General features: G+C 41.7%; 1 protein-coding gene across 1 annotated transcript in view; it reads right to left on the reverse strand.

Annotated features, from left to right (window-relative positions):
* Positions 1–2,642: 2,642 nt before the first annotated feature.
* Positions 2,643–25,580, reverse strand: part of LOC134334804 (chloride channel protein 2-like) — a 45,454-nt gene continuing 22,516 nt past the window's right edge. The window contains exons 3-23 of the mRNA XM_063017266.1: positions 24,808–24,939; positions 24,092–24,220; positions 22,585–22,718; positions 22,211–22,288; positions 19,579–19,657; positions 19,137–19,262; positions 18,619–18,703; positions 17,267–17,368; positions 17,084–17,168; positions 16,559–16,714; positions 15,996–16,065; positions 15,795–15,905; positions 15,066–15,279; positions 14,590–14,723; positions 13,862–14,043; positions 13,672–13,780; positions 12,408–12,472; positions 10,051–10,086; positions 9,362–9,466; positions 7,875–7,961; positions 2,643–6,549 (exon numbers count right to left, since the gene is read on the reverse strand). Of these exons, the coding sequence (XP_062873336.1) occupies positions 6,355–6,549; positions 7,875–7,961; positions 9,362–9,466; positions 10,051–10,086; positions 12,408–12,472; positions 13,672–13,780; positions 13,862–14,043; positions 14,590–14,723; positions 15,066–15,279; positions 15,795–15,905; positions 15,996–16,065; positions 16,559–16,714; positions 17,084–17,168; positions 17,267–17,368; positions 18,619–18,703; positions 19,137–19,262; positions 19,579–19,657; positions 22,211–22,288; positions 22,585–22,718; positions 24,092–24,220; positions 24,808–24,939 (2,414 nt within the window). The 3' untranslated portion in view covers positions 2,643–6,354. The remainder of the gene's footprint in view (positions 6,550–7,874; positions 7,962–9,361; positions 9,467–10,050; positions 10,087–12,407; positions 12,473–13,671; positions 13,781–13,861; positions 14,044–14,589; positions 14,724–15,065; positions 15,280–15,794; positions 15,906–15,995; positions 16,066–16,558; positions 16,715–17,083; positions 17,169–17,266; positions 17,369–18,618; positions 18,704–19,136; positions 19,263–19,578; positions 19,658–22,210; positions 22,289–22,584; positions 22,719–24,091; positions 24,221–24,807; positions 24,940–25,580) is intronic.

Here is a 25,580-nt window from a genome sequence, read left to right on the forward strand (position 1 = left end):
CCTCTGACCTTTCATCTATGATACCTGGCAGCAAATATACCACCAAGACGCCACCGAAAAGTACCAACGCAGCAGATCATCACACATCAGAGGGTTCAGTTCAGATCAGAACGGTGCAACTCAGCACTTATACAAGAGAGAATCAAGAAATAAATTCACTTATTTCACACTGATGACCTGCAAGATTCTGATCCCACTCTGGTTGGATTTTTGACCGACTGTACTTTGCCAAAGTACACTGTACTTTAATTCAACCAAATCTGTACAGTCCACATTTTATTGACACAACCAGTCAGAACTTTCCATCCCGAAAGCTTCATTTCAGTCGGATTGATTCCAAACCAGATGTGACATTTTGACTCACTGTCCTGTTGGAACCTCCAGTTGTGTAGAAGATGGAAGCATTATTATCTGATAGAGGTGGCTCAGTGGTTAAAGTACAGGCCTAGGTTGTTGGTTCAAATCCCTCAATTGCACTCTCAGTTGAAGACAATTCAATTTATCCTGATCTTTTCAACTTCTGTGGTCTGTAAAGTCAAGAGTCTAAAATAAAAATCAATTCTGATATAATTTTCTTTATTTGCTTAATATTTAATAACACCGTGTCCACGCACTGAGTCGGTCATCTTCTAGACCTTCATCAGTGGTCACTGGACGCTGCCCACGGGGCGCTGTTGGCTGGATATATTTGGTTGGTGGACTATTCTCAGTCCAGCAGTGACAGTGAGGTGTTTAAAAACTCCATCAGCGCTGCCGTGTCTGATCCACTCATACCAGCACAACACACACTAACACACCACCACCATGTCAGTGTCACTGCAGTGCTGAGAATCATCCACCACCTAAATAATACCTGCTCTGTGGGGGTCCTGACCATTGAAGAACAGGGTGAAAGGGGGTAACAAAGTATGCAGAGAAACAGACGGACTACAGTCAGTAATTGTAGAACTACAAAGTGCTTCTATATGGTAAGTGGAGCTGATAAAATGGACAGTGAGTGTAGAAACAAGGAGGTGGTTTTAATGTTATGGCTGATCGGTGTAAATGGCCAGCAGCTCAGAATCACCAGCTGTAGTCAATCATGCTTATTAATGATGAATTAGGAGCTTATGCATTGAAGTTAAATGATATTACAGCTCGTTCTACAGCATCACATCAGACCTAAACATCACATCAGCATCACATCAGACCTAAAGTCATGTAATTGGACAACGGTTCAGAAGAATTAGGCTGTTTAAATGACCTCGGGTTCAGATCTGAGAGTTCAGACTAGGTGTAAAAACCATGTGAAACAAAGTCAGAATCAGACTAAAGAATCAGGTAATGATCTGATAATTCAGGTGAGTTAGATGAGCCAAATGTCTTTGTTTCTCCAGGACTGACGTCTAAAGAGAGTTAAATGAAATTTGGGTTCGTCCAAGATGACCAAAACCTTTCTGACCTTTACAGTCTGGTCTGAAGAGCAAATAATTACATTTATTCTGATCTTTTAACTTTGGTGGCCTTTAAAGTCAGAGTCTGAAATAAAAATCAATTCTGATATACATTTCTCTATTTCCAGATTAATGTACCTGTTCTACACTGGAAATATCCAGATATTGAAGTTCTTAATAAATATTTTGTTCTTTAAATCGTTTTATTACAGAATAAGATTATTATAAACGGTTCTGAACTTTTAGTTCTACTAACTGGGTGTGGGAATTTGTGCCATGTTCTTCTGACTCCTCATTACTGGTAATAAGTGACCACAATTGGTGACTTCTGTGTCTGTGTAAGACTATTATAGATTATCTGGTGATTCTTGGATTTAATCTGACCACAGTTTTGATTCTACTTTTCCTCCCAACCTTGTAGTAGTCGAACTAGTTGTGTTTATATGGGCACAGAGAAATCCCAGTCTATAGTCAAAGTTAGAAGACATTACAGAACCTTCTACAACACAGCATTAATCATTTCAATTGCTGTGTGTATATTTTTGACCCAAAGCATTTTCAAATACCCCACAATCAACTTACACAGTCATGTGAAAAAGTTAGGACACCGCGTGAGAACCTTTGTCTTTTTGAACATATTTAAACATATGGACATTTAAGCTTCATTTGAACAGTACAGAGAGATGGAGCTTAAAAAAACTAAACAAATAAAACATAAAAAATTACTTTTAAACTCAAGTTGTAAATGATATTGAACAAAAATGGAAATTGTTTGTGAGGAAAAAGTTAGCACACCCTGTGTTCTAATAGCTGGTATCTCCCCCTTTGGCTGAAATAACCTCAATTAGACGTTTCCTATAACCATCTACCATCTCTGACATCAACTGGGAGAAAGTTTTTCCCACTCCTCCATGCAGAATTTCTTCAGCTGTGTGAGGTTTGAGGGGTTTCTTGCATGCACAGCCCGTTTCAAATCACCCCACAGCATCTCAACAGGATTAAGATCCGGGCTACATGAAATATGTACATGTTCCTCAGAAAGTGATGGACGCTTCATTCTCGCTTTCTGTCCACTCACAGCTTTGCAACCTCATATACTGAGTCAATCCTGACCAATCAGAAGCATGCGTGTGCAGCACGACCCGCCCACAATGCGGAAAACAGACATAAAAGAAGAAGACAGAAAAATCCCAGTAAACCCAGTAAAGCTTCTGTTAAATTATCTTTATTTTTCTCCCTGATATAAAACAACCGTTCAGTTCTCTGAGGAACAGATCACGTCTTCCTCTCCATCCGCACTCCTTCCCTGAAGTGACGTTCACCTGCTGACGGCGTGTAGTTCAGTTTCTTTACAAAAATAACATCGGAGTGGAAGCGCGTTTACACACACACGACATTAAAAACCAAAAAACGTTTCTTGTTATTGCACAGATTCATTATTTTATATCCTAACGACATTAAGAACAAAAATAAACTCCTATTGTTCTGCTCAATCAGCTTTTTCTTAATGATTGTTAATAAATATACATTTATAATCCAAACTAATGGTGACAAACGTCAAAAATAAAATAAAAAATACAGTCATTTATTCTGAGTTTTGTTGTTAGGTGATTGAAGCCTGGAGTCGATTTTGTAAAGAAATAATAAAAAATTTGCAGTTCTTTTAAGGTGAATTTACACCGATCAGCCATACACCTTACGGTCACAGCTGGACTGAGAAAAGTCCACCAACCAAAAACATATCCAGCCAACAGAGCCCCGTGGGCAGCGCCCTGTGACCATTGATGAAGGTCTAGAAGATGACCGACTCAAACACCAGCCATTGATGCGCGATCGACTTTACATCTACAAGGTGGACAGTGAGTGGACACGGTGTTTAAAAACTCCAGCAGCGCTGCTGTGTCTGATCCACTCACACCAGCACAACACACACTAACACTCCACCACCATGTCAGTGTCACTGCAGTGCTGAGAATGATCCACCACCTAAATAATACCTGCTCTGTGGTGGTCCTGTGGGAGTCCTGACCATTGAAGAACAGGGTGAAAGCAGGTTAAAAAAAAGACAAGCAGAAAAACAAATGGACTACAGTCAGTAATTGTAGAACTACAAAGTGCTTTTATATAGTAAGTGGCGCCGCCTATTTTATTTGTTATATATTTAGTTTTTAAATGTTGTTTATTCATTCATTTAATTTTTGGCACAGAATCGACTCCATAACTGAAGTAAAAAAAAGTAGAAAGTGTTAACGAGACGCGCAGGCTTGACGAATTGCATTCAATGAACTATACAGACAAAATCTGTGCTTCTATTGGTCAGAATAAACCATGTGACCATGCGCATTTCTGCAGCACTTGTCAAAAGGCAATTGATGTCAAAATACTCCCATAAAATGTTCAACAGTCCAAAAAAACCCAACACATTTTACAACGGAAAGAACAAAACACGACGATCGCTTTGATCTGAAGGTAATTCCAGTGCTGATTGGTTAAATGATAAATATATTACAATAACAAAAATACAAGCCCCGCCCACTTTCCATAGCCGAGCAGCTGATCAATGAGAACTTACTGATGAGAGATGAAACGACAGAGTCAGATCAATACTGAATCAAATCAATCGATTCGATATTAAAATAAAAAATCAAGAGATGATAAAGCCCCAACGATTTTAAAATCATTACATTCTTTTTATTTATCGAGCTGTCGAACAGGGATCATGATGAAAGAATAATAAAATTAAAAGTGCTGATTAAGTTTAGAACATAAATACTGCTCACAGAGCTCGAACTTTATCTCAGATTGTTAGAGAACCGCATCCTTAAATCAAGGGTATCAAAAAAAGGTTCCTTGAGATCTTCACTGATTTTGGAGAGTTTAGTTCCAAATCAGACGTCGGAGTAGTCAGTAGGAGGTGAAAGAGTGAGGGAAAAGACCAGGAAAGACCTGAATTTATTTAATAAACATACAAAAACGGAACATACTGAGAAAACTGGATCCTTTGAATGTTCAAATCTTCAATAAAGTTTCAATAAAATAATGGGTGAAGGAAAATGAGCCCCACAGAGTGAAGATCAAGAGCGTAATCACAACATACGATATTTAAATACGCTTAAGACGTTTCCCCAATTTCCTGACATAAACACACGTTCCAATCACTAGATTTGTGTAACTGTAGGAACCGTCTAGGAACCGAATGCTTTAGAATGGCAGGAACCCTCGTAGATTTGGTTCCACCCTAATGGTTTCACCCGCAAGAAAAGCAAACCGATATATTCAATATTACAAAGATCAATCTGTGTTCAGTCTACATCCTATGTTGGAGGATGCCTATGGGTAAAAGCTCTGTGAATACTTGATACGATCATCTAGAAGTCAAAAAGTTTCATAAATAAATAAAATATATTAATAAATAAACAAAAACCAGAACTAAAGTCCTGATCTGAACTCTCGATCTGCATCCTGTGATTGGACCCAAAGCTGTTAGTTCAGACGCAAAGATGAAATAAAAGCATGAAACATTCTGCATAAAAAACACCAACAGAAAAAAGATAAGAAGAAAATTATTTCTATGAATAAATAAATCATTTAATGAGATGTTTACACTGCAAAACTAAACGTCTTAGCAAGTGAAGACGGAACTAATATCTACACAGTTTGGCCAAAAGAATGTGGACAAAACCCAAAAACAAGCGCATTTACCTGGAGTTACTCCCCTCCAAATAAATTAGGAAGATAAAGGGGGAACATCCGTCAGTAAAATAGTTTTTATCTTTATTATAATCAGCAAAAATTGTCTGGAACTTCTGATATAAAATACGCTAGTGCACCAGAGCTGGGATTTCAAACACGTCGTATCGAATCTCAGCTCTGCCATCCGGCTGGGCTGGGCGGCCACTTGATCAACGATTGTCTGTTGTTCAAGGATGGGAAAGCCAGACCAGGGTTCCTCATAACTGGTGCAATTACGACCTCTGCTGGCTGATTGAGAGTTGAGGAATAATGCTGATCAGGGTGTGGCTCTCCGTACACAAAGCTGATCCGCATATGAACTCGCCTGGTGCAGGTGAAAAGAGGCAGTCGGTACTGCTCACGTGTCGGAGGGGGCGTGTGTCAGTTCGCTCTTCTCAATCAGAAGTGGAGAGTCGTTTCGGTAGAGGTGAAGCGTAATGCAATCAGGGTAGTCGGATACGACTAGATTAGGGGAGGAAATTGGGGAAAAAAAAGGTCAATATTTATGATGTTTGTACTTGTGGGCGGGGCTACGTCAGTTCCAGACACAAACGTTAATAAATATAATGACTAAAAAAATATATAAAACATAAACAGTGCCTCTTATAATGAATTCCTTCCAGAATTTGGAATCGTTTCATTTCTTCCCACTTGCTAAGAATTTATTTATTTATTTATTTATTTATTTATTATTTTGCAGTGCATGAATCTGATTGGTTAGTGGTTAGTGCTCGAGAGACCACATGATCAGTGTTAACGAATAAATTATTTCATTTACATTTCCTAGTTCCAGAAAAATATACACGTGCACGTTGGGGTGATTTCTTAAAAATAAAATACGATAAAAAATCGTAATCATTTTGTTTTGGATGCGAACGTCAGGAAGACTGAGTGTGTCTCTCTCCAAAACAAAACGAAACACTGGGACGCGAGCGCAGATTTAATCCGTCAAGGTTCTAAAAAGTCCCTAGCGTTAGCGTCAGTAGATCCCTTTAAAAAAACCGTCAAGGTTCGGAATCTTCGAGGAGAGTCGAAATCTCCTCACCTTCTCATACGAGGAAAAGAAGTCAGTGCAGAAAGGGCGGGGCAGGGCGTGGCGGGGCACCACAGTCGTCAGGACTGCCCAGGAAACCCGGGAACGTCGGAATCGGAATATTTTTCGTAGAAAAACGTTTCCCTTCGTGTTCCGTCACTGGGACTTTTCGTCGGAGTCGGAGGGATGCTGGTCCCCCGGGAGCGTGAGGTTGGTGTGGCGGCTCCACAGTTTGTGCACCTCGGTCACATCGGCGTCGCTGCTGCTGGTGCCGCTGTCCCTGAAGCTGGCCAGCGGGGGGCGCACCTTCACCCCCTTCACCGTCACAGAGCCCTCGATGGCCTTACGTAGCTGCAACGCGAGAAGAGCTTCGTTAGCGTTTACACAAGCAACCAACAGAGTTCCAAAAAACTGGGAACACCACTGTTCTTTTTCTGTGACTGAGTGATAGGAGCACTGCATGGCCAAAAGTCTATGGACACTGTGGTATTTCAAGTGGTTGTTACGATGTTGTTATGGTATCCCAGGTGGTTGTTAGGGTGTTGCTTGGTGCATGCTGTGGTATTTTGGGTGGTTGTTAGTGTGTTGCTACAATGTTGTTATGGTATCCCAGGTGGTTGTTAGGGTGTCACTACAATGTTGTTATGGTATCCCAGGTGGTTGTTACAGTATTGTTACAATGTTGTTATGGTATCCCAGGTGGTTGTTAGGGTGTCACTACAATGTTGTTATGGTATCCCAGGTGGTTGTTACAGTATTGTTACAATGTTGTTATGGTATCCCAGGTGGTTGTTAGGGTGTCACTACAATGTTGTTATGGTATCCCAGGTGGTTGTTACAGTATTGTTACAATGTTGTTATGGTATCCCAGGTGGTTGTTAGGGTGTCACTACAATGTTGTTATGGTATCCCAGGTGGTTGTTAGGGTGTCACTACAATGTTGTTATGGTATCCCAGGTGGTTGTTACAGTATTGTTACAATGTTGTTATGGTATTCCAGGTGGTTGTTAGGGTGTCACTACAATGTTGTTATGGTATCCCAGGTGGTTGTTACAGTATTGTTACAATGTTGTTATGGTATTCCAGGTGGTTGTTAGGGTGTCACTACAATGTTGTTATGGTATCCCAGGTGGTTGTTACGGTATTGTTACAGGTGGTAAGTAGGGTTTTTTGGTTTGGTTTGGGTTTTAACGCCATTATAAGCTCTATATTTAGAGCCATCTCTATGGCGTGCCATTTTTATCTTTTTCAGAGGGTAAGTAGGGAGTTACTACAATGTTGTTATGGTATCCCAGGTGGTTGTTACGGTATTGTTACAGGTGGTAAGTAGGGAGTTACTACAATGTTGTTATGGTATCCCAGGTGGTTGTTAGGGTGTCACTACAATGTTGTTATGGTATCCCAGGTGGTTGTTACAGTATTGTTACAATGTTGTTATGGTATCCCAGGTGGTTGTTAGGGTGTCATTACAATGTTGTTATGGTATCCCAGGTGGTTGTTACGGTATTGTTACAGGTGGTAAGTAGGGAGTTACTACAATGTTGTTATGGTATACCAGGTGGTTGTTAGAGTGTTGCTAATGATGTAAAAATTTTTATTGACAAAAAGCGAATTTCAGTTTGTGAGATTATAAACATATCAAACATTCGTTCAATATAAAGTCAGCAGTGACTCACTTCTCGTAGTGACACGACTCCTATGAGGCGTCCGATGCTGGTGACGTAGGCGTGGTCCAACCCCAGCAGAGAGAAAATGGTGTGTGTCTGAAAATAAAACAAATTGATTTAATTTTTAAATCATATTACAGTTTTTTTACTTAATGCCATAACACACGATTCATCACCCAGAGATGCCAGTCAACGTCCTGACTTAATCACACTGTCACTGTGGCTTCTTTTCTAATGATTTCTATGTTTTTATGGACAAAAAGAGGGCGGGGCTGGGAGTTATATGGTTGCTATGGTATGTATGGTAGCTTTAGGTGGGTGCAATGGTATTATAGGCGGTTGACAGGGTGTTAATCAAGGGTACTCAGGGGTAGGTACAGTAATGGATTGTAATGGTATCCCAGGTGGTTGTTATGGTGTTGCTACAATGTTGTTATGGTATCTCAGGTGGTTGTTAGGTTGTTGCTACAAAGTTGTTATGGTATCCCAGGTGGTTGTTAGGGTGTTGCTACAATGTCGTTATGAATCCCAGGTGGTTGTTAGGGCATTGCTTAGTGCATGCTATAGTATTTCAAGTGGTTGTTACAATGTTGCTACAATGTTGTTATGGTATCTCAGGTGGTTGATAAGGTGTCGCTAATGATTTAAAATTTTTTATTGACAAAAAGAGGGTATTATGGTATTATGGTATCCCAGGTGGTTGTTAGGGTGTTGCTTGGTGCATGCTGTGGTATTTTAGGTGGTTGTTAGGGTGTTGCTACAGCGTTGTTATGGTATCCCAGGTGGTTATTAGGGTGTGGTAAGGCCAGTACAGCTGATACTGTACAGTACATTCAACTTCCTCTCCTGGTATATAAGAAAACAGAGTTTTCAATTAAACCGCCTTACAGAAAACATGCTTCCACTGCTCCAGAGTCCACTGCCAGGATGCTTTAAACCACTTTAGGCAACAGTTGGTGATGTATATGATGATCTAAGACCTGTCTGCAACCTGAACCTCATGGAAACCCGAATCATGAAGCTCCTGAGGAACAGGTCTTGTTCTGATGTTGCTCCCACAGACAGTTTGTAACTCTTGAGTGTTTAACTGTGGAGATTTGGTGTCACTTGCTTTTTTATGCAGCTGTTAGACAGATATATGGCTTAAACAGCTACTAGTTCTAGAAGGGGTGTCCACATACTTTTGGCAACTAGCGTATCCACACACACTCACGACTATTTTTCACTGTCACACACATATACGCAAAAAGAAACCTCATTCCAGTTTGCTCGGGGCAGTGGATGTGTCTAATGAGCTCCATTCATTCCACACACACACACACACACACACACACACACACACACACACACACACACACACACACACACACACACACTGTGCACTTTAAAAATTTAGGGCCGAGATTTTTACACACATCATTCACAGCTACACGTGTGTGTGTGTGTGTGTGTGTGTGTGTGTGTGTGAGTGACCGAGTGAGTGTCCGGTAACCCACCTTGTGCAGCGAGGTGCGTTCCACCAGCTGAAAAGGGGCGGGGTCTATCTTACAGTTGTTGAAGTTGACCTGCTCGTCAAGCTGTTGCTCCTCCCACTCCGCGATCTGCACAGTTTCATATCAGCGTTAGTTTATATTAAATATTATTATTAAACGTTTTACTTTTTTAATGAAGGTCTTGGACTTGGTTTTGGACGATCTGGTTTCTGGCTTTGATGGCCAAAACGTCCCAAATCTGACCCTTGTTACGTGAATGTTCTTAGCTATTACCACAATTCAGTAAAGGAGACACGACCTGTAATTATCCACATATGATAATATACTCTAGGGCCGATAAAACACCTTTGATTGGCTTATATAAATACACACGTGTTCAATACAATTAAATAATTTTTCCTCATATCCCAGCTTCTCTGGAACCTGGGGTCAGAGCACAGGGTCAGCCATTATTTATTTATTTATTAGGACTTTAACGTCATGTTTTACACACTTTGGTTACATTCATGACGAAGGAAACCCACACAGACATGGGGAGAACATGCAAACTTCACGAATCCAGGACATTCTTGCAGTGAGACGACAAGGGCGTTATTATAACTCGCCCTTAGAGCTGAGGTAAAAACAGTTCATTCAACATATATGTGTGTGTGTGTGTGTGTGTATGTGTGTGTGTGTGTGTGTGCATGTACCTCTCTCATGGTCATGTCATCCACAAAGTCTGCATCCTACAGAAACAAACATGTCATGAATACATTAAATACACACACTAACGCACATACACACACATACAAACACACACACATGCACACACATGTACACACACAGTTGATGTGATTAGTGTTTGCTATAATGAAATAAAATTAATAATAAAATTAATAATAATAATAAATGTTCACAATGTTAATAATAGAATTATTACTATTAATATTCATAAGAACAGAATAAATAATAATAATATGGATAATATAAATAATAATAATATAAATAATAGTAATAATAAATAGAAGAAAAGGAATCTAAATAAAATTAATAATAATAATAATAATAAATAGAAGAAAGGGAATCTAAATAAAATTAATAATAATAATAATAATAATAATAATAATAAATAGAAGAAAAGGAATCTAAATAAAATTAATAATAATAATAATAATAATAATAATAAATAGAAGAAAGGGAATCTAAATAAAATTAAGAACTAAAATTAATAATAATAATAATAATAATAATAATAAATAGAAGAAAAGGAATCTAAATAAAATTAATAATAATAATAATAATAATAATAATAATAAAAAGAAGAAAGGGAATCTAAATAAAATTAACTAAGATAATAATAATAATAATTAATAACAACGACAATAATAATAATAATAATAACATAAATAATAATAACAATAATAATAATGATAACATACATAATAATAATAATAATAATAATAATATAATAATAATGATAAAAATAATAAATAGAAGAAAGGGAATCTAAATGAAATTAATCATTAAAATAATAATAATAATAATAATAAGTAGAAGAAAAGAAATTAATAACAAAATAAAAATAAAAATAATAATAATAAATAAGACATGATAATAAGACAATAAATTCAGTTCAGAAACAAAAAACTTCCTCTTTAAATTTCTAAGTGGAATTATTATTATAATAAATACTATTTACTTAAGTAAAAAGTAGAAATGAGCAGCAATAACAATTTTATTACATCTGAATGAATTTTTTGCTGCTGAAAGTTTATGATGCACAAAATAAATAAAATCTTTAAAGCTTTGAATGAACATGAAGCTGCTGAGCTCTAGAGCGCCAGAACTCTAAACGTCAGCAGGAAGCAGAGCATCATGGGAAACTAGAGTTACGTTCTAAACAACCAACAGCCGTGGGGTCATGATGAACAACTCGGCATGCTAACATCAAACTCGCCATCCTGTCCATCGATGCCACATCTGACCTCTGAACCTAAAATCATGTGACTTCAAAAAGCGTGTTTAGGATAAATTGGAACGTCAACTGTGAACCAGGTCTCACCCAACACCAACGTAAGTGTTTCTGAATGAGCACAAATTCCACAGACACTATAAAATCTATTAGAGTAGATAGGGAGGTGGTTTGCAAAGTTATATGGTCAGGTGTCCACATACTTTTGGCCACATCTAATGGTAATAAGAAGAATGTAAACAACATTTCTCTCTCAGCCTCGTTGATTTGACGGGTTTCGTTGGATCGATACAGGCGTCATTATGGTTTATTATCCGGGTGTCGATGGTGGGAGCACGTCGTTCCCCTGCAGCTGATTTTGGGGATGAAAAATGGGTGGAAAAAGTGAAAAGAAAAGTTTCTTTTTTAATAAAAAATGGGACAGAAATAACCGGACAAATTCTAAATAAAAAAGGCTCCTAGTGCTGGGATCCAGGGTTCGAATCCCCAGCCGTGCTATCGACCGGTCAGGGAGGACTCTGGACTCTTCTTTTCACCGACCAGTGGTGGATTCCTACACAGAGTCATAACACTGACTGGTGAACAAGCTATACTGAAGTATATCTCTACGCTCTTGACCCCATTTGACCTTCCCTCCCTCCAAGACTCGAACCCAGGTCTTAGAGTTGTGTGCTAGCATAACTGCACTGTGCCCAACGATTTTGAATAAGCCAGAGAAAGTAGGTTTACTGATGAGCCAAAACATTAGAACCACCTAACAAAACTCAGAAGTCAGAGGTCAGCAGGAGGCTCGATGGAGGAGGCGCTCAGGATTAGGCATGGAGACGATGGTCGGGTGCGGTCGGGTGATGGTTTGGTCACGGTTACGGTTCTTACCGCCACCGATATCCTCACACGTTTGGGGTTCCTGTACTGAGGAGCCACCGAGTTCCCCACGTTATTCATCTTCCACAAGAAAACAAGAGTGAACGTCAACACACCCCAAAAAAACACCCGACCGACTCACAATCAGAACTGGACGGCATCATTGCAGCAGCGTGTGTATTTTTTTTATCCACTGGTCGGTGTGTAGGTGGACGTGAACAGTTTCCCTACCTCTGAAGCTTCGATGTCTGGATGGGCGCAGAAGAGACTCTTTAAGGCCATCCCCGAATCTGGACCTGGTCAAGAAGAACAAGAACAGTGTATGAAGAATCTGTGGGTGGATTAAGTGGGGTCACCGTTTTTTACGGTGGATCCCAGCTCACCACCAATGAGACCTTGAATCCTGAGTTCCAATTCTGACAGTGCAACCAGCCGGGGTTTCAACAGATATAACAAAAGGCCAGATGGACTAAAACCTCCTTACTGTTTTAGTCTTACAACAGTGACCCCTACTGTCTGGCTGAGATGTCAAGATGACCACACACATTATTTGATGAAATAAAGGTCACATCAGCCAATCAGACACTGACTTTCGTTCATTCAGCCACCAGCTCTCTTCCAAAACTGTCTAATCCACCGATAAGAATCTATTTCCCCCTAAGAGACACAAACGCCCTGTCATACTATTCCTTTCCCTCCCTTTTTAAGCGCGTTCAATTGCCCGATTGCGTCATGCTTCCTCTCCACCAATGCCGATCCCCGCTCTGATCGAGGAGAACGAAGCTAACCCACGCCCCCTCCGACACGTGGGCAGCAGCCGTATGCATTTTATCACCTACACTTTGATGAGACACACCCTGAGAGCACTCTTTTCTCATCTCTGTGCAGGCGCCATCAGTCAGCCAGCAGTAGTCGTAATTGCACCAGTCATGGGAGAGAGACCCCATCCGGCTTAGTCCCGCCCATATCTGAACAACAGGCCAATAGTCGTTCATGTGGCTGCTCAGCCTTAGCCGGTAGGCAGAGCTGAGATTCGATACGATTCGATGTATTTGAGATCCCAGCTTTTCAGCAGCAGGGACAGGTAGTCTGATCAGGACTGGTCAGCAAAACAGCCTCATGGTATAATACTACCACCAGCATGCTTTACCGTGCGCATCCTTCTCAATCTGCTGCTATTAATAGTTAACAGTTTATCTGCTGCCTTTCTTTTATTTTTAAGAGGGTTTAAAAAGGCTTAGTCTGATCAGGACTGGTCAGCAAAACGAATTCAGGGTGTAACACTACCACCAGCATGCTTTACAGTGCGCATCCTTTTCAGTCTGCCTGCAATTAATAGTTAAAAGTTTATCTGCTGCCTTTAGTTTTTTGTTCTTTACTTTCTTTTATTTTTAAGAAGGTTTAAGAAGGTTTAAGAAGGTTTTTCAGCAGCAGGGACACGTAGTCTGATCAGGATCATCAGTGAAAAAAAAGTGTGTGTGTGTGTGTGTATTACTGGATGCTATGTGGTAGCTCCTCTCGGTCGACTGTCTCTTCAGCGCAGGTTTTAGCGGTTTGGGCGAGGCCGAGCGTGACGGACTGAACGTCGATTCCTCCGTCGAGATCTGAAATGCGGAGACACGTTCACAAACCCGACCTCCACCGTTTCAGTCATATCTAGCGTTTACGTCTGAACCGTCACCGACCTGGAAGCGAACCTCGTGGTTGACTTTATGACCCGAGTCCTCGTCGCTGGGCGTGTTGGCGTGCTTCCTCTCCATCTGGGCCTGCTGACGGAGGTACTCGAGTCTCCGCGGCCGGCCGAGCTGAGTGGACAAGATCGCCTGCAACTGAGCGCGCTCGATCGAGCCCAGCAAGATCATCGAATCTGGAAAATCACAAATAAATAAAATAATATGATTCCTTTTTTTAATTTTTTTTATTTTACTACCGATTTATCCTGGTCAGGGTTGCAGTGGGTCCGATTTCCCAAGAATACCCCGGACAGGACGCCAATCCATCGACTAAGACCTGAACCCAGATCTCAGAGTCTCAGGGCTGCTGCAACATAACAGACCGCTGCAGTGTGTTACTGCATTGGGCCAGTGTTTCCGGGGAAGTCGGACCCACCACGACCCTTACCAGGATAGAGCTGTGGTGTAATATGACAATGAAGTGACCAAAAATAAATAAAGGCAGATTAGAAATACTGATGAGGCAAAACATTAGAACCACCCAGCAAACCGGAGCTCCCGGAGGAAACCCACACAGACACGGGGAGAACATGCGAACCACACAGAAAGGACCCGGACTGCCCCACCTGGGAATCGAACCCAGGACCTTCTTGCTGTGACAGTGCTACCCACCGAGCCCAACTTTTCTTTTGCCTAGTGTGTGTGTGTGTGTGTGTGTGTGTGTGTGTGTGTGTGTGTACCCGAGGACTCCACCAGAGCCAGCGTTTTGAGCCGTTCTGTCAGCAGGACGTCGTGAAGGTCTCTGTAGGTACAGTTGAGCGTGATGTACCTCACGTCCCGCACCATGATGTCCTCCACCCGGATGTTGTACTTCCTACAAACGCAGAGAGAAATACAGACGGTCAAAAGTATATAGACACCCGATGATGAGCTTGTTGGACGTCCCATTACGAAAGCGTTCATAATGTTTTACTACTCAGTCTAAAGAGATGATGCCAGGGGTCTGTGTGGGCCCCTGGAGTCTTTCCACACCTCTCTACATGTGCGATCTCTCTACATAGACGCATTTACATCATCCTACACTCTCCCGAGAAGAAGGCATGTCTAAATTCTTAGATCCCTTATTAGAATCCTCTCTACTGAGGCAGTAAGCAGCTCACTAGGTGTTCACACGGACCCTGTGTGTTTACCGACCTCGTGAGGGGTGTGTACTCACTCGTGGTGTCCCCATCCCAGCTCCGGTAGATACGGCAGTTTTTTGATGCGAATGATGGAGTCGTAGATGGACGGCTGGAGACTCTGAGCCACGGCGTTGGCCAGGATCACCGCGATCATGATGGGTAAGATGTGGCTGATCTGACCGGTCAGCTCGAACACGATGACTGCCGTGGATACGGTGTGTGTGACCGCCCCGGACAGCGCCGCTGCACCTACACACACACGAACACACACAGAACATGCCAGATTCCTTAAATACCGCAGATACATCATCAGATCCGAACGTACGTGTTCCAGCATGACTATGCAGAGTAAGGTCCACTAAGACAGGTGTTGCTGAGTCTGATGTTCTGCAAAAATCCCCGACCTTAACCCTGTAAATAACATTGGGATGAATTTGTACGCAGATCAGTGGCTGACCTTACAAATACTCTTAAACCAGAATGGGCACAAATTCCCACAGACACATGAGTGAAAAGTCTTTCCAGACAAAAAGGGGCTGTTTTTACTACATAATATGAAGCATCATTTCGGAATGAGATGTGCAACAAGCTTATGGACAGGCGTCCACATACTTTTGGCATGTTAGGTCTGTTTGAAACCCTAGTGATCTCTCTACACAGACGCATTTTACGTCATCCTATGCTCCCGAGAAGAAGGCATGGCCCGAGGCTAGCTGGCTCTGCCTTATGAGTTCCATGTCTTATCACGCGGGTGTGTTCCTTACCCACTACGGCGTACCCTCCCGGTACGATGGAGTACACCACACCGTCGGAATGGATGCCCTCAGGAAACCACGCCGCCATGCTCTCGCCCACCAGGCGCCCGAAAGCTGCACCTGAAGGCCAGGTAAACTCAGGTGAGCTGTGCTAAACATGCTGAAGAGTTATGAACATGATTGGCATGGGAGTAACACAGAGGTGCTTACCGATGACAAAGACGGGCATGAAGGCACCACAGGGGACCGGGATGGTGGTGGCTAAAGCCGACATCCAAAACTACACACACACACACACAGAGAGAGCTTAGTTATGCTATTATGACTCAAAAAAAGTGAATCCTAGCAGTCATGTTCCAAAAACACACAGCCGAGTGAAGGCTGGAACGTCAGTGACTTCATAGTAATGCGCACGGTGCAGGATGTGATGTAAATAGAAGTATATATATATATATATATATATATATGGATCTGATGAGTCAGGTGTCCAGATCATTTCGGCCACACAGGGCAGCAGTCCCCATGGTGACACTGACGACATCACTTCCTGCACGGCTACAGGTTTCGGTCGGATTTGGCACAGGTTGCCAAGGTGACATGCAGATGCAGGTTGGTACAAGCAGATGTAAGCGCACACACACGCACAGAGCCAAACTATCCATATTTATATGCACAAGTAGAAGTACCAAGACTGGCATGGAACACTTGTTTATTAACAAGGGTGTGTTCGATTTCGGCCTCAGATGTATAAGAAACGACGGGGTGGAACCTACCTTCATCACGATGAAGATGACGAGCGTGATGAAGACGTTGACCTGCGGGTGTTTCCAGGCAGCGGCGTGCCCGATGTACTCGAACTCCTCGGCGATGCCCTGCTTGGCCCACGTCCGGTTATCCAGCAGCGTCACCAGGGATTCCTTCTGGGTCAACTGGAGATGATAAAACACCACAGTTATTGTTGAAGTGGAACAGTCGACCCTTTTGGTACTGTCCCTGTTTGGATATGCTCGATTCCTTTATGTCTAGTGGATACAGGGGGCTGTGCAGGTGGTGCAGAGGGCTGTACAGGTGTTCTGGGAAAGGTGCAGGTGTTATAGGGGGCTGTGCAGGTGGTACAGGGGGAGGTGCAGGTGGTACAGGGGGAGGTACAGGTGGTACAGGGGGCTGTGCAGGTGTTCCGGGGGAGGTGCAGGTGGTACAGGGGGCTGTGGGGGTGGTACAGGGGGAGGTACAGGTGGTACAGGGGGCTGTGGGGGTGGTACAGGGGGAGGTGCAGGTGGTGAAATGTGGTTTGTTACCTGTCCTGCCATAAACTGTCCAAATCCAGGTGGAAAGGTCAAGGTGGAGATCAGGAGGGTGACAAGAGCAGGATACAGGAGACGCCTACACACACACACACACACACACACACACAAAGAAAATTAAATACACACAAAATCAGATAACACACACACACACACACACACACCACACACACTCACTTCTTCATGAGGAACTTGTTGATGGTCTTCTGCTTCCTGATGAACTGGACGATCAGTCGATTCAGATACACGAAGAGGGCACCACCGAACCCGCTCGCTATCCTGCATGAACCAGGAACATCAACCCAGATTAAAGAAACAAACTCCAAAAACAATCACAGAACTGAAACTGTCCACAGTCAAGCAGGTTTTACATCGCTGAGGGCTTTGAGGCTTCCATAAGAAGCTGCTGCTTCAAAATCATCTTTAAGCTGGACTGAAGTTTACTGCACACCAGCTTTTAAGCAGAGCACTGTACAACGCTTGCTTGACTGTGGACAGTTAGACCCATATTTCAACCGCTTCTAATTCATTGAAGATCTGTTTCCTTTCATTTTTACAGGGTGCTGCAGGGGGGTGTGCAGGTGGCTCAGGGTGCTGTGCAGGTGTTCCGGGGGGTGTGCAGGTGGTACAGGGGGGTGTGCAGGTGTTCTGGAAGATAGCAGGTGGTAAAGGGGGAGGTGCATGTGGTACAGGGTGTGTGCAGGTGTTACGGGGTATGTGCAGGTGGTACAGGGGGGTGTGCAGGTGGCTCAGGGTGCTGTGCAGGTGGCTTAGGGTGCTGCGCAGGTGTTCTGGAAGAGTGCAGGTGGTACAGGGGGCTGCGCAGGTGTTCTGGAAGGAACAGGTGTTACGGGGGGCTGTGCAGGTGTTACAGGGGGGCTGTGCAGGTGTTACGGGGTATGTGCAGGTGGTAAAGGGGGGTGTGCAGGTGTTCTGGAAGGAGCAGGTGTTACGGGGGGCTGTGCAGGTGTTACAGGGGGGCTGTGCAGGTGCAGTCAAACTAGCCCTATTTACATCATACATCCAAAAGTATGTGGACACCAGATCATGAGCTGATTGGACGACCACTTTCAATTTTGAAGTGTGTCTGTGGGAATTTTTGTCCATTTAGTCGGAAGATCATATGTGTGGTCAGGCACTGATGTCACGTGAGAAGGCCTGGCTTGCAATCGGCATTCTAATTCCTCTCAGAGATGTTTAATAGGGATAGGACTGGTGTACAAATACTTCTGGCCATGTAGTGTACATAGACGCAAAGAAGTTAGACTTTAATTAACTATTAACAAAGAAGCTAATAGAAGTTTCCAGCGTATGCTAATTTCTTATGAATATTTATTAGCATCTGAGCAAAGTGTTTATAAATAATTGGACAGATTATAAAACAGAGACATTATGAAAGCTTCATGTTCTTCACAGTAATGGGGTAGCAGAGTGCCTGTTCCACCTTTGGGGAAGATACTTTCAATGGTTCCACACACACACACGCACACACACACACACACACACATTTACCCACACGCACAACTTACCCAATAACGGCGAATGCTGGAAGTTCCTGCAGGTCGAAGGGAAAGTCGAGGCGGAATCGAGTCTTGAAGAGAGCGGTTATCGTTTCTACACACACACACACACACACACACACACACACACACACACCCCATATTAATGTTCTGTTACAAGAGACTGTTACAAGGGACTGTGCTGGTGCTACAGAAGGCTGTGCAGGTGGTACAGGGGAGGTGCAGGTGGTACAGAAGGCTGTGCAAGTGCTACAGGGGGAGGTGCAGGGCTACCCACTGCACCCCCGTGCTGAAAACAGTTTTGTACTTGATGTTCTTCCCTGTCTCTGACCTAAAACTTCTCCTCAGAGGGATCCAGCGTCTGTTTGAATCAAAGTGAGAAACTCGAGGCACTTCGGAGAATAACGTTAACTTAAATCCGTCTGTCCTGCTGCTGCAAATCTTGTTAATTTTTAAATGTAATGTTTATTTAATATTCATTACTCGTGTCTCCATAAAATACAAATATAGAGGAGGAACACACCCACCTTCATCACGGTTCCACACTGCCAGCACCCTGAAGATGAAGGCACTGAAGGTAGCGGCGAAGAATCCACGCCAGTAGTTCCTCACAGCGAAGAAGGTGGAGGTAACCTCGATACTGAACAGAACACCTGAGCACACACACACACACACACACACACACACACACACACACACACACACACACACAGAAAGATAATTTATTTTTATTCCAACATCTGGATTCCAGCATCAAAGATGCTCTACTAGATTCTGATCCGCTGACTGGGGAGGCTGTTGAAATACACTGGACTCACGGTGCAGCTCAAGTGTGGTCATAAATGTAAGCACATGCTCACCAAGACAGTGATGTTCGAACCATGATCGATTCGTGATGGGGTCCAGTGTGTGTCAAGAACACAGTGTGTGTGTGTGTGTGTGTGTGTGTGTGTGTGTGTGTGTGTTCACCTCCGATTGGAGCGGCAAAGCAGCAGCCGACACCCACAGCACAGGCAGCAGCCAACATCTCTATATTCCTCGATTCATTCTGTCCAACACACACACACACACACACTTAATCAGAACTACACAAACTTCAAAGATAATCATCTACACACACACAATAACACACATCTACATACAATTAACACATAACTACACACATATAAACACACACACACGTCTAAACACACACATAACTACACACACACATAACTACACACACACAAGTCTAAACAAACACATAACTACACACACACAATGACACACATCTACATACAATTAACACATAACTACACACATATAAACACACACACGTCTAAACACACACATAACTACACATACACAAGTCTAAACAAACACATAACTACACACATATAAACACACACACGTCTAAACACACACATAACTACACACACACACACACACATACAAGTCTAAACAAACACATAACTACACACACACAATGACACACATCTACATACAATTAACACATAACTACACACATATAAACACACACAAGTCTAAACAAACACATAACTACACACACACACACAAGTCTAAACAAACACATAACTACACACACACACACACACAACTCTAAACAAACACATAACTACACACACACAAGTCTAAACAAACATAACTACACACACACACACGTCTAAACACACACATAACTACACACACAAGTCTAAACAAACACATAACTACACACACAAGTCTAAACACACACATAACTACACACACACACAAGTCTAAACAAACACATAACTACACACACAAGTCTAAACAAACACATAACTACACACACATGTCTAAACAAACACATAACTACACACACAAGTCTAAACACACACATAACTACACACACACACAAGTCTAAACAAACACATAACTACACACACAAGTCTAAACAAACACATAACTACACACACAAGTCTAAACAAACACATAACTACACACACAAGTCTGAACAAACACATAACTACACACACAAGTCTAAACAAACACATAATTACACACATCTACACAACCAATATCAAAACTACACACATCTAAATACACACACACACAACGACACACATCTACACAAACACGATCAAACAGCAAAGAAAACTCATATCAGGAAGTCATTCAAAGATTAATGCACACCTACACACACACACACAACAAACTAAACGACACACACACACCTGGATCTATAATTGAATCCGGAGCTGCTTAATTAAACCAGCAGAACAAAAACAAACAAAAAACAACATAAATACGTAAAAACTGAGAAGCTTTTTGCTGGGTCCAGCTCTACATTTCATTCACTGCACCTTTAAGCTCTTTACTGAATAAAAGGCCTCATTTTTCATGCAACTGTTCACTTTAGTCAAGTGCATGATGGGAAATGTAGTCCCACAGCAGTGTCTTACCTCAGTACCAACCAGGTTAGGATCCTTAGAGAGCAGTAAAGTAAAGAAGAGAGAGACAGAGACCTGATCGTACCAGCTGTAATATCTAACTGTGAAAAAATAATCACACCCACCACTGTGTCTCATTCTCACTTAAATTATACATAAAATAGTCCAATTTAACCTTAAAACTATCTAAAATTGTATTTATTTATTTTAATTATTTAAATAATATATGTTATGTATGTATTTACTGTTTAAATAATCTAATCACATAATACATTTTATTATATAAATACATTGTATAAATTTGTGTTATTTGAGTATTTTATCACCAACTTCATTTTACATTTTTAATTTTCATTCTCATGTTCTACCACTGCTTTATCCTGGTCAGGGTCACAATGGGTCCAGTTTCCGCGGAATCACTGGGCGCAATGCAGTAACACACCCCAGACAGGACACCAATCTATCACGGGCCCTCAGCCGCACCCCCTTTCCAAGACATAGACTATTATGTCTTTATGTTGTCGCCCAACTGTCCGATAGCACCCCTGTGGGTTCAAACCCAAGCACCTTCAACATCATTTAATTCATTATGTGTTTTAAATTTAATTAAAATAAACCAGTAATGCTGAAAATAAATAAATAAATAATAATAAATAATAAACTCTATATTTAAGCACTCATTTCATTTTAAAATTTTAGTAGTAATTTGTAGCTCAATTGCAATTAATTAATTTTTCAAATTACAATTAAATTAAAATTTTTACAAACTACTAACAAGTATTTATTGTATTTTTTATTTTTCATGTAGTCATAGTTGTTGTTTTTATTTAAGTAAGTAAAGTTTTAACTGTTGATCTGATAATTCTTTAAAATAAATAATAATAATAATAATAATAATAATAAGTAATAAACTCTACATTTCAGCTTTCATTTTAAAATGTTATTAGTAATTTGTAGCTCAATTGCAATAATTAATTAATTTTATTTTTAATTTTTGTAATTTTATGTAAAATTTTTACAAACTACTAACAAGTATTTATTATATTTTTATAATATTTTTATATTTGTGTAGTCCTGTGTGTTGTTTTTATTTAAGTGAGTAAAGATTCAAGATATCTTCTTTGAAAAATGAATAAAATAAATAAATAAAAAAAATTTATAAGAAAAAATAATAAATATTTTGTGATTACCTCATAATTTCCCCCGCAGAGCGACATGAACTTACAGAGCAGCGCCGCACACAGACTCGCGATGTGTACGAACGGACCCTGAGGGGTAAACACACACACACACACACACACACACACACACACACACATCAATTTACTCTGAAGGAAAAATGTACAAATCAAAGAAAGTTAAAGAGTTAAAAAACAGACAGGAGTGTGAGGGGGCCTGTTGCCACCGTGACCCTCATCAGGAAAGTGGATGAAGGGTGAGATAGGAGAAACACTGACAGGAACAGAAAGTACACGAGAACGTTTATTATTCATGATGATTCGTTTACAGAGAAGCTTTTGCTCTGATAGGAACAGACAGGACGTGCGTTATGGGAAGCGGGTACCTCTTTGCCCAGTGGCATGCCGCTGCCCAGGGCACAGGTGAGGCCGATCACTTTGGCTACGAAGGTCTTGAGGGTGAGGTATTCCTTCAGCACCACTCCCCTCAGGATGGTCTTCATCTCCGGGATCCCTGAACCTGATTCACACAGAGAGATGCGACGTTAAAGGGTTTGATAATGAATTTAATTTTACAGACAGATAAAACTTTTATATAAACGTATAAACAGCAGGACTGGAAGTTGTCATTTGTGTAAGTGTTCTTTTTCTGTGACTGAATGATAAGTGAGCTCCACACCGTCTGTAATTTAGACTAAAGACGTCTTTCATTACTGTTCTGAGGAGCTAAATATTTTTCTAAATATTTTCCCTTTGTTTTAATACATCTGTTCCTCCTTTTAATGTTTTCTTTATTCCTTTCCTCCCGTCCATCCGTCCTTTCATTCATGCCTTACTTTCTTTTATACCATTAATTCTTACCTGCTTTTATTATTTATTAAATTTTTTCTTTATGCATTCTTTCATTTTCAGGTTCTTTATTTGATAGTTTTTCTATCCTTTTCTTACTTCAATTTCTTCCGTTTCCTTTTGCTCCTTCCTCCCTCCTTCTGCTCCTTTATTCCATTTTCTTTTTTCCTTCCCCTCCCTGTCCTTTTGCTCCTTCCTTCCTTTTCATTCCTTTCATTTCCTTTTCCTTCTACCTACCTTCTGTTCTTCCTTCCTCCTGTTTTCTTTTGCTCCTTTCTTCCTTCCTTCCGTCTCCTCTTCCTCCTTCCTACCTTCTTTCCTTCCTTCAGTTTCCTTTTGCTCCTTCCTTCCTTCCTTTTCTTCCCTCCATTTCTTACTTCGTTACTTTCTACCTTTATTTAGTTTCTTCCTTCAATTCCTTCCTTCTGTATCCATTTGCTCCTTCCTTCATTTCCTTTTCCTTCTCCCTACCTACCTTCCCATTCCTTTTTCCTTCCTACCTTCTCTCCTTCTGTTTCCCTTTGCTCCTTCCTCACTTTGTTACTTCCTTCCTTTAGTTTTGTTTCTTCCTTCAATTCCTTCCTTCTTTTATCCTTAATCAATCCATCAGTCCACCCGTGCAATTATTTCTTTACTTAAAGACGACGTTCTAAACGATAAAACCCCGGTTCTGCTGAAACTCTCCGATGTGAGGCAGCACGCGGTGTTAAGTGTTTACATCCTTCGCATTCTGTTCCTTTTTATTATTCATTACAGATTTTTCATTTTTAATCCGCTGAACTGATGATTAAGCATGAACGGCTGAACAATGGTTGAGGACGTGAACATTGTGTGCTCATCAGAACAGTAGTACAGTCGGATCTCCGGGGATACGAACGTGCCAGCGTCCCCAGTCTTATCTATCAATCATGATTATACAAAAAAAAAACACATCCACGACATTTCACTGCTGTTTTACTCCGTCACAGAAACAAAACAAGCTCGGCTACAGAGATTATTTTATATGTTTGTTTTTAACATCTGGCTGAAACATCAGACTTTTACCAGCCGCTTGTGGAGCTACGATGTGTGTGAAACCAGCAGAGAAGCTGATTAGAACCACAGGATACGTAATCCAGGCCAGATACTGCAGCACCACGTTACTGTCCAGGCCTCCGTACATCCACTTCTGAGCTATAGACACACACACACACACACACAGATTTAAGATAATATAGGCACATTTACATTTCCAGCATTCAAAGAGACAGTATACAGTCTAAGCAATTGAGGGTTAGGGGCCTTGCTCAAGGGCCCAACAGTGGCACCCTGGTAGTGGTGGGGCTTGAACCAGCAACCTTTCGATTACTAGTCCAGTTTCTTAACCACTAGGCTACAACTGCCCACAATCATTGTATCAAAAGCGACTTACAGTAGTGTGACCGTGTTTTGTATAAGCAATTATGGGTTAAGGGACTTGCTTAAGGGCCCAACAGTGGCATCCTGGTAGTGGCTGGGCCTAAACCAGCAAACTTCCGATTACTAGTCAAGTTTCTTAATGGCTAGGCTACAACTGACGGCATTTATCAGACGCTTGTATCCAAAGCAACTTACAGTACTGTGACAATTTACAATCTAAGCAATTGAGGGTCAGGGGCCTTACTCAAGGACCAAAAGTGGCATCCTGGCAGCGGTGGGACATGAACCAGCAACCTTTCGATTACTAGTCCAGTTTCAGCATTTAGCAGACAATTCTCCAGACCAGGTATAATTTATCTCACCTTGTAGGCAGATGGCGATACAGAAGTCCATGATGAAGCTGACGAGGGCCATGACGAGGCCCAGCAGGATGAGGAAGATCCAGTCCTCCCCGACACGAGAGATCAGGAACTTCTGACAGTGTACTGTACAGACTGAAGAACATACAGGACACTACATTACCCACAATGCACTGCCTAGTAGTGATTATGAAGGACTTGAGCACAGACTCAATCCAGGCTGTAAAAACCTCGGGGCTCAGACGCTTCATCTCAAGTAAAAAGATAAATAAATATACATCTAAATTCATACATTAATAATGTTCAGACTGAATAAATCAGCCGGGTGATAAATAATGAATTAAAACGTTATTACAGCATCATCATCCCACAGTTTGGCTAGCTGGAGGGGATTTGGGGCGAGACGCCGGAGATTAGCATCAAATGCAGTTTAAATCAAACGCATCTCACGTAACGCTTCCCCCGTTCAGGTTCAGGTGTAAAACAGATCGGCTCGGATCAGGTGAAGATTTGCAGGGATTAGAACTCATTAGCATGAGGTGAGATTCGGCCCAGACATCCTGATCAAACACAGAAATCAAAACCTGCAGATCGGCGCTGATCAGCATCTGTACGACGTTCATACGGAGCCGAGACGTGACTCACGTCCACCCACCACCCATCTGTGTTCTAGCGGCCCTTCTGTCGGCTGTGTGTGTGTGTGTGTGTGTGTGTGTGTGTAAAATCATCTGTCCACGATTCACCTCACGGCACGTCTTTGGACTGTGGAAGGAAAC

The sequence above is a fragment of the Trichomycterus rosablanca genome, chromosome 20 (genome assembly GCF_030014385.1).
Source record: "Trichomycterus rosablanca isolate fTriRos1 chromosome 20, fTriRos1.hap1, whole genome shotgun sequence".
NCBI classification, from domain to species: domain Eukaryota; kingdom Metazoa; phylum Chordata; class Actinopteri; order Siluriformes; family Trichomycteridae; genus Trichomycterus; species Trichomycterus rosablanca.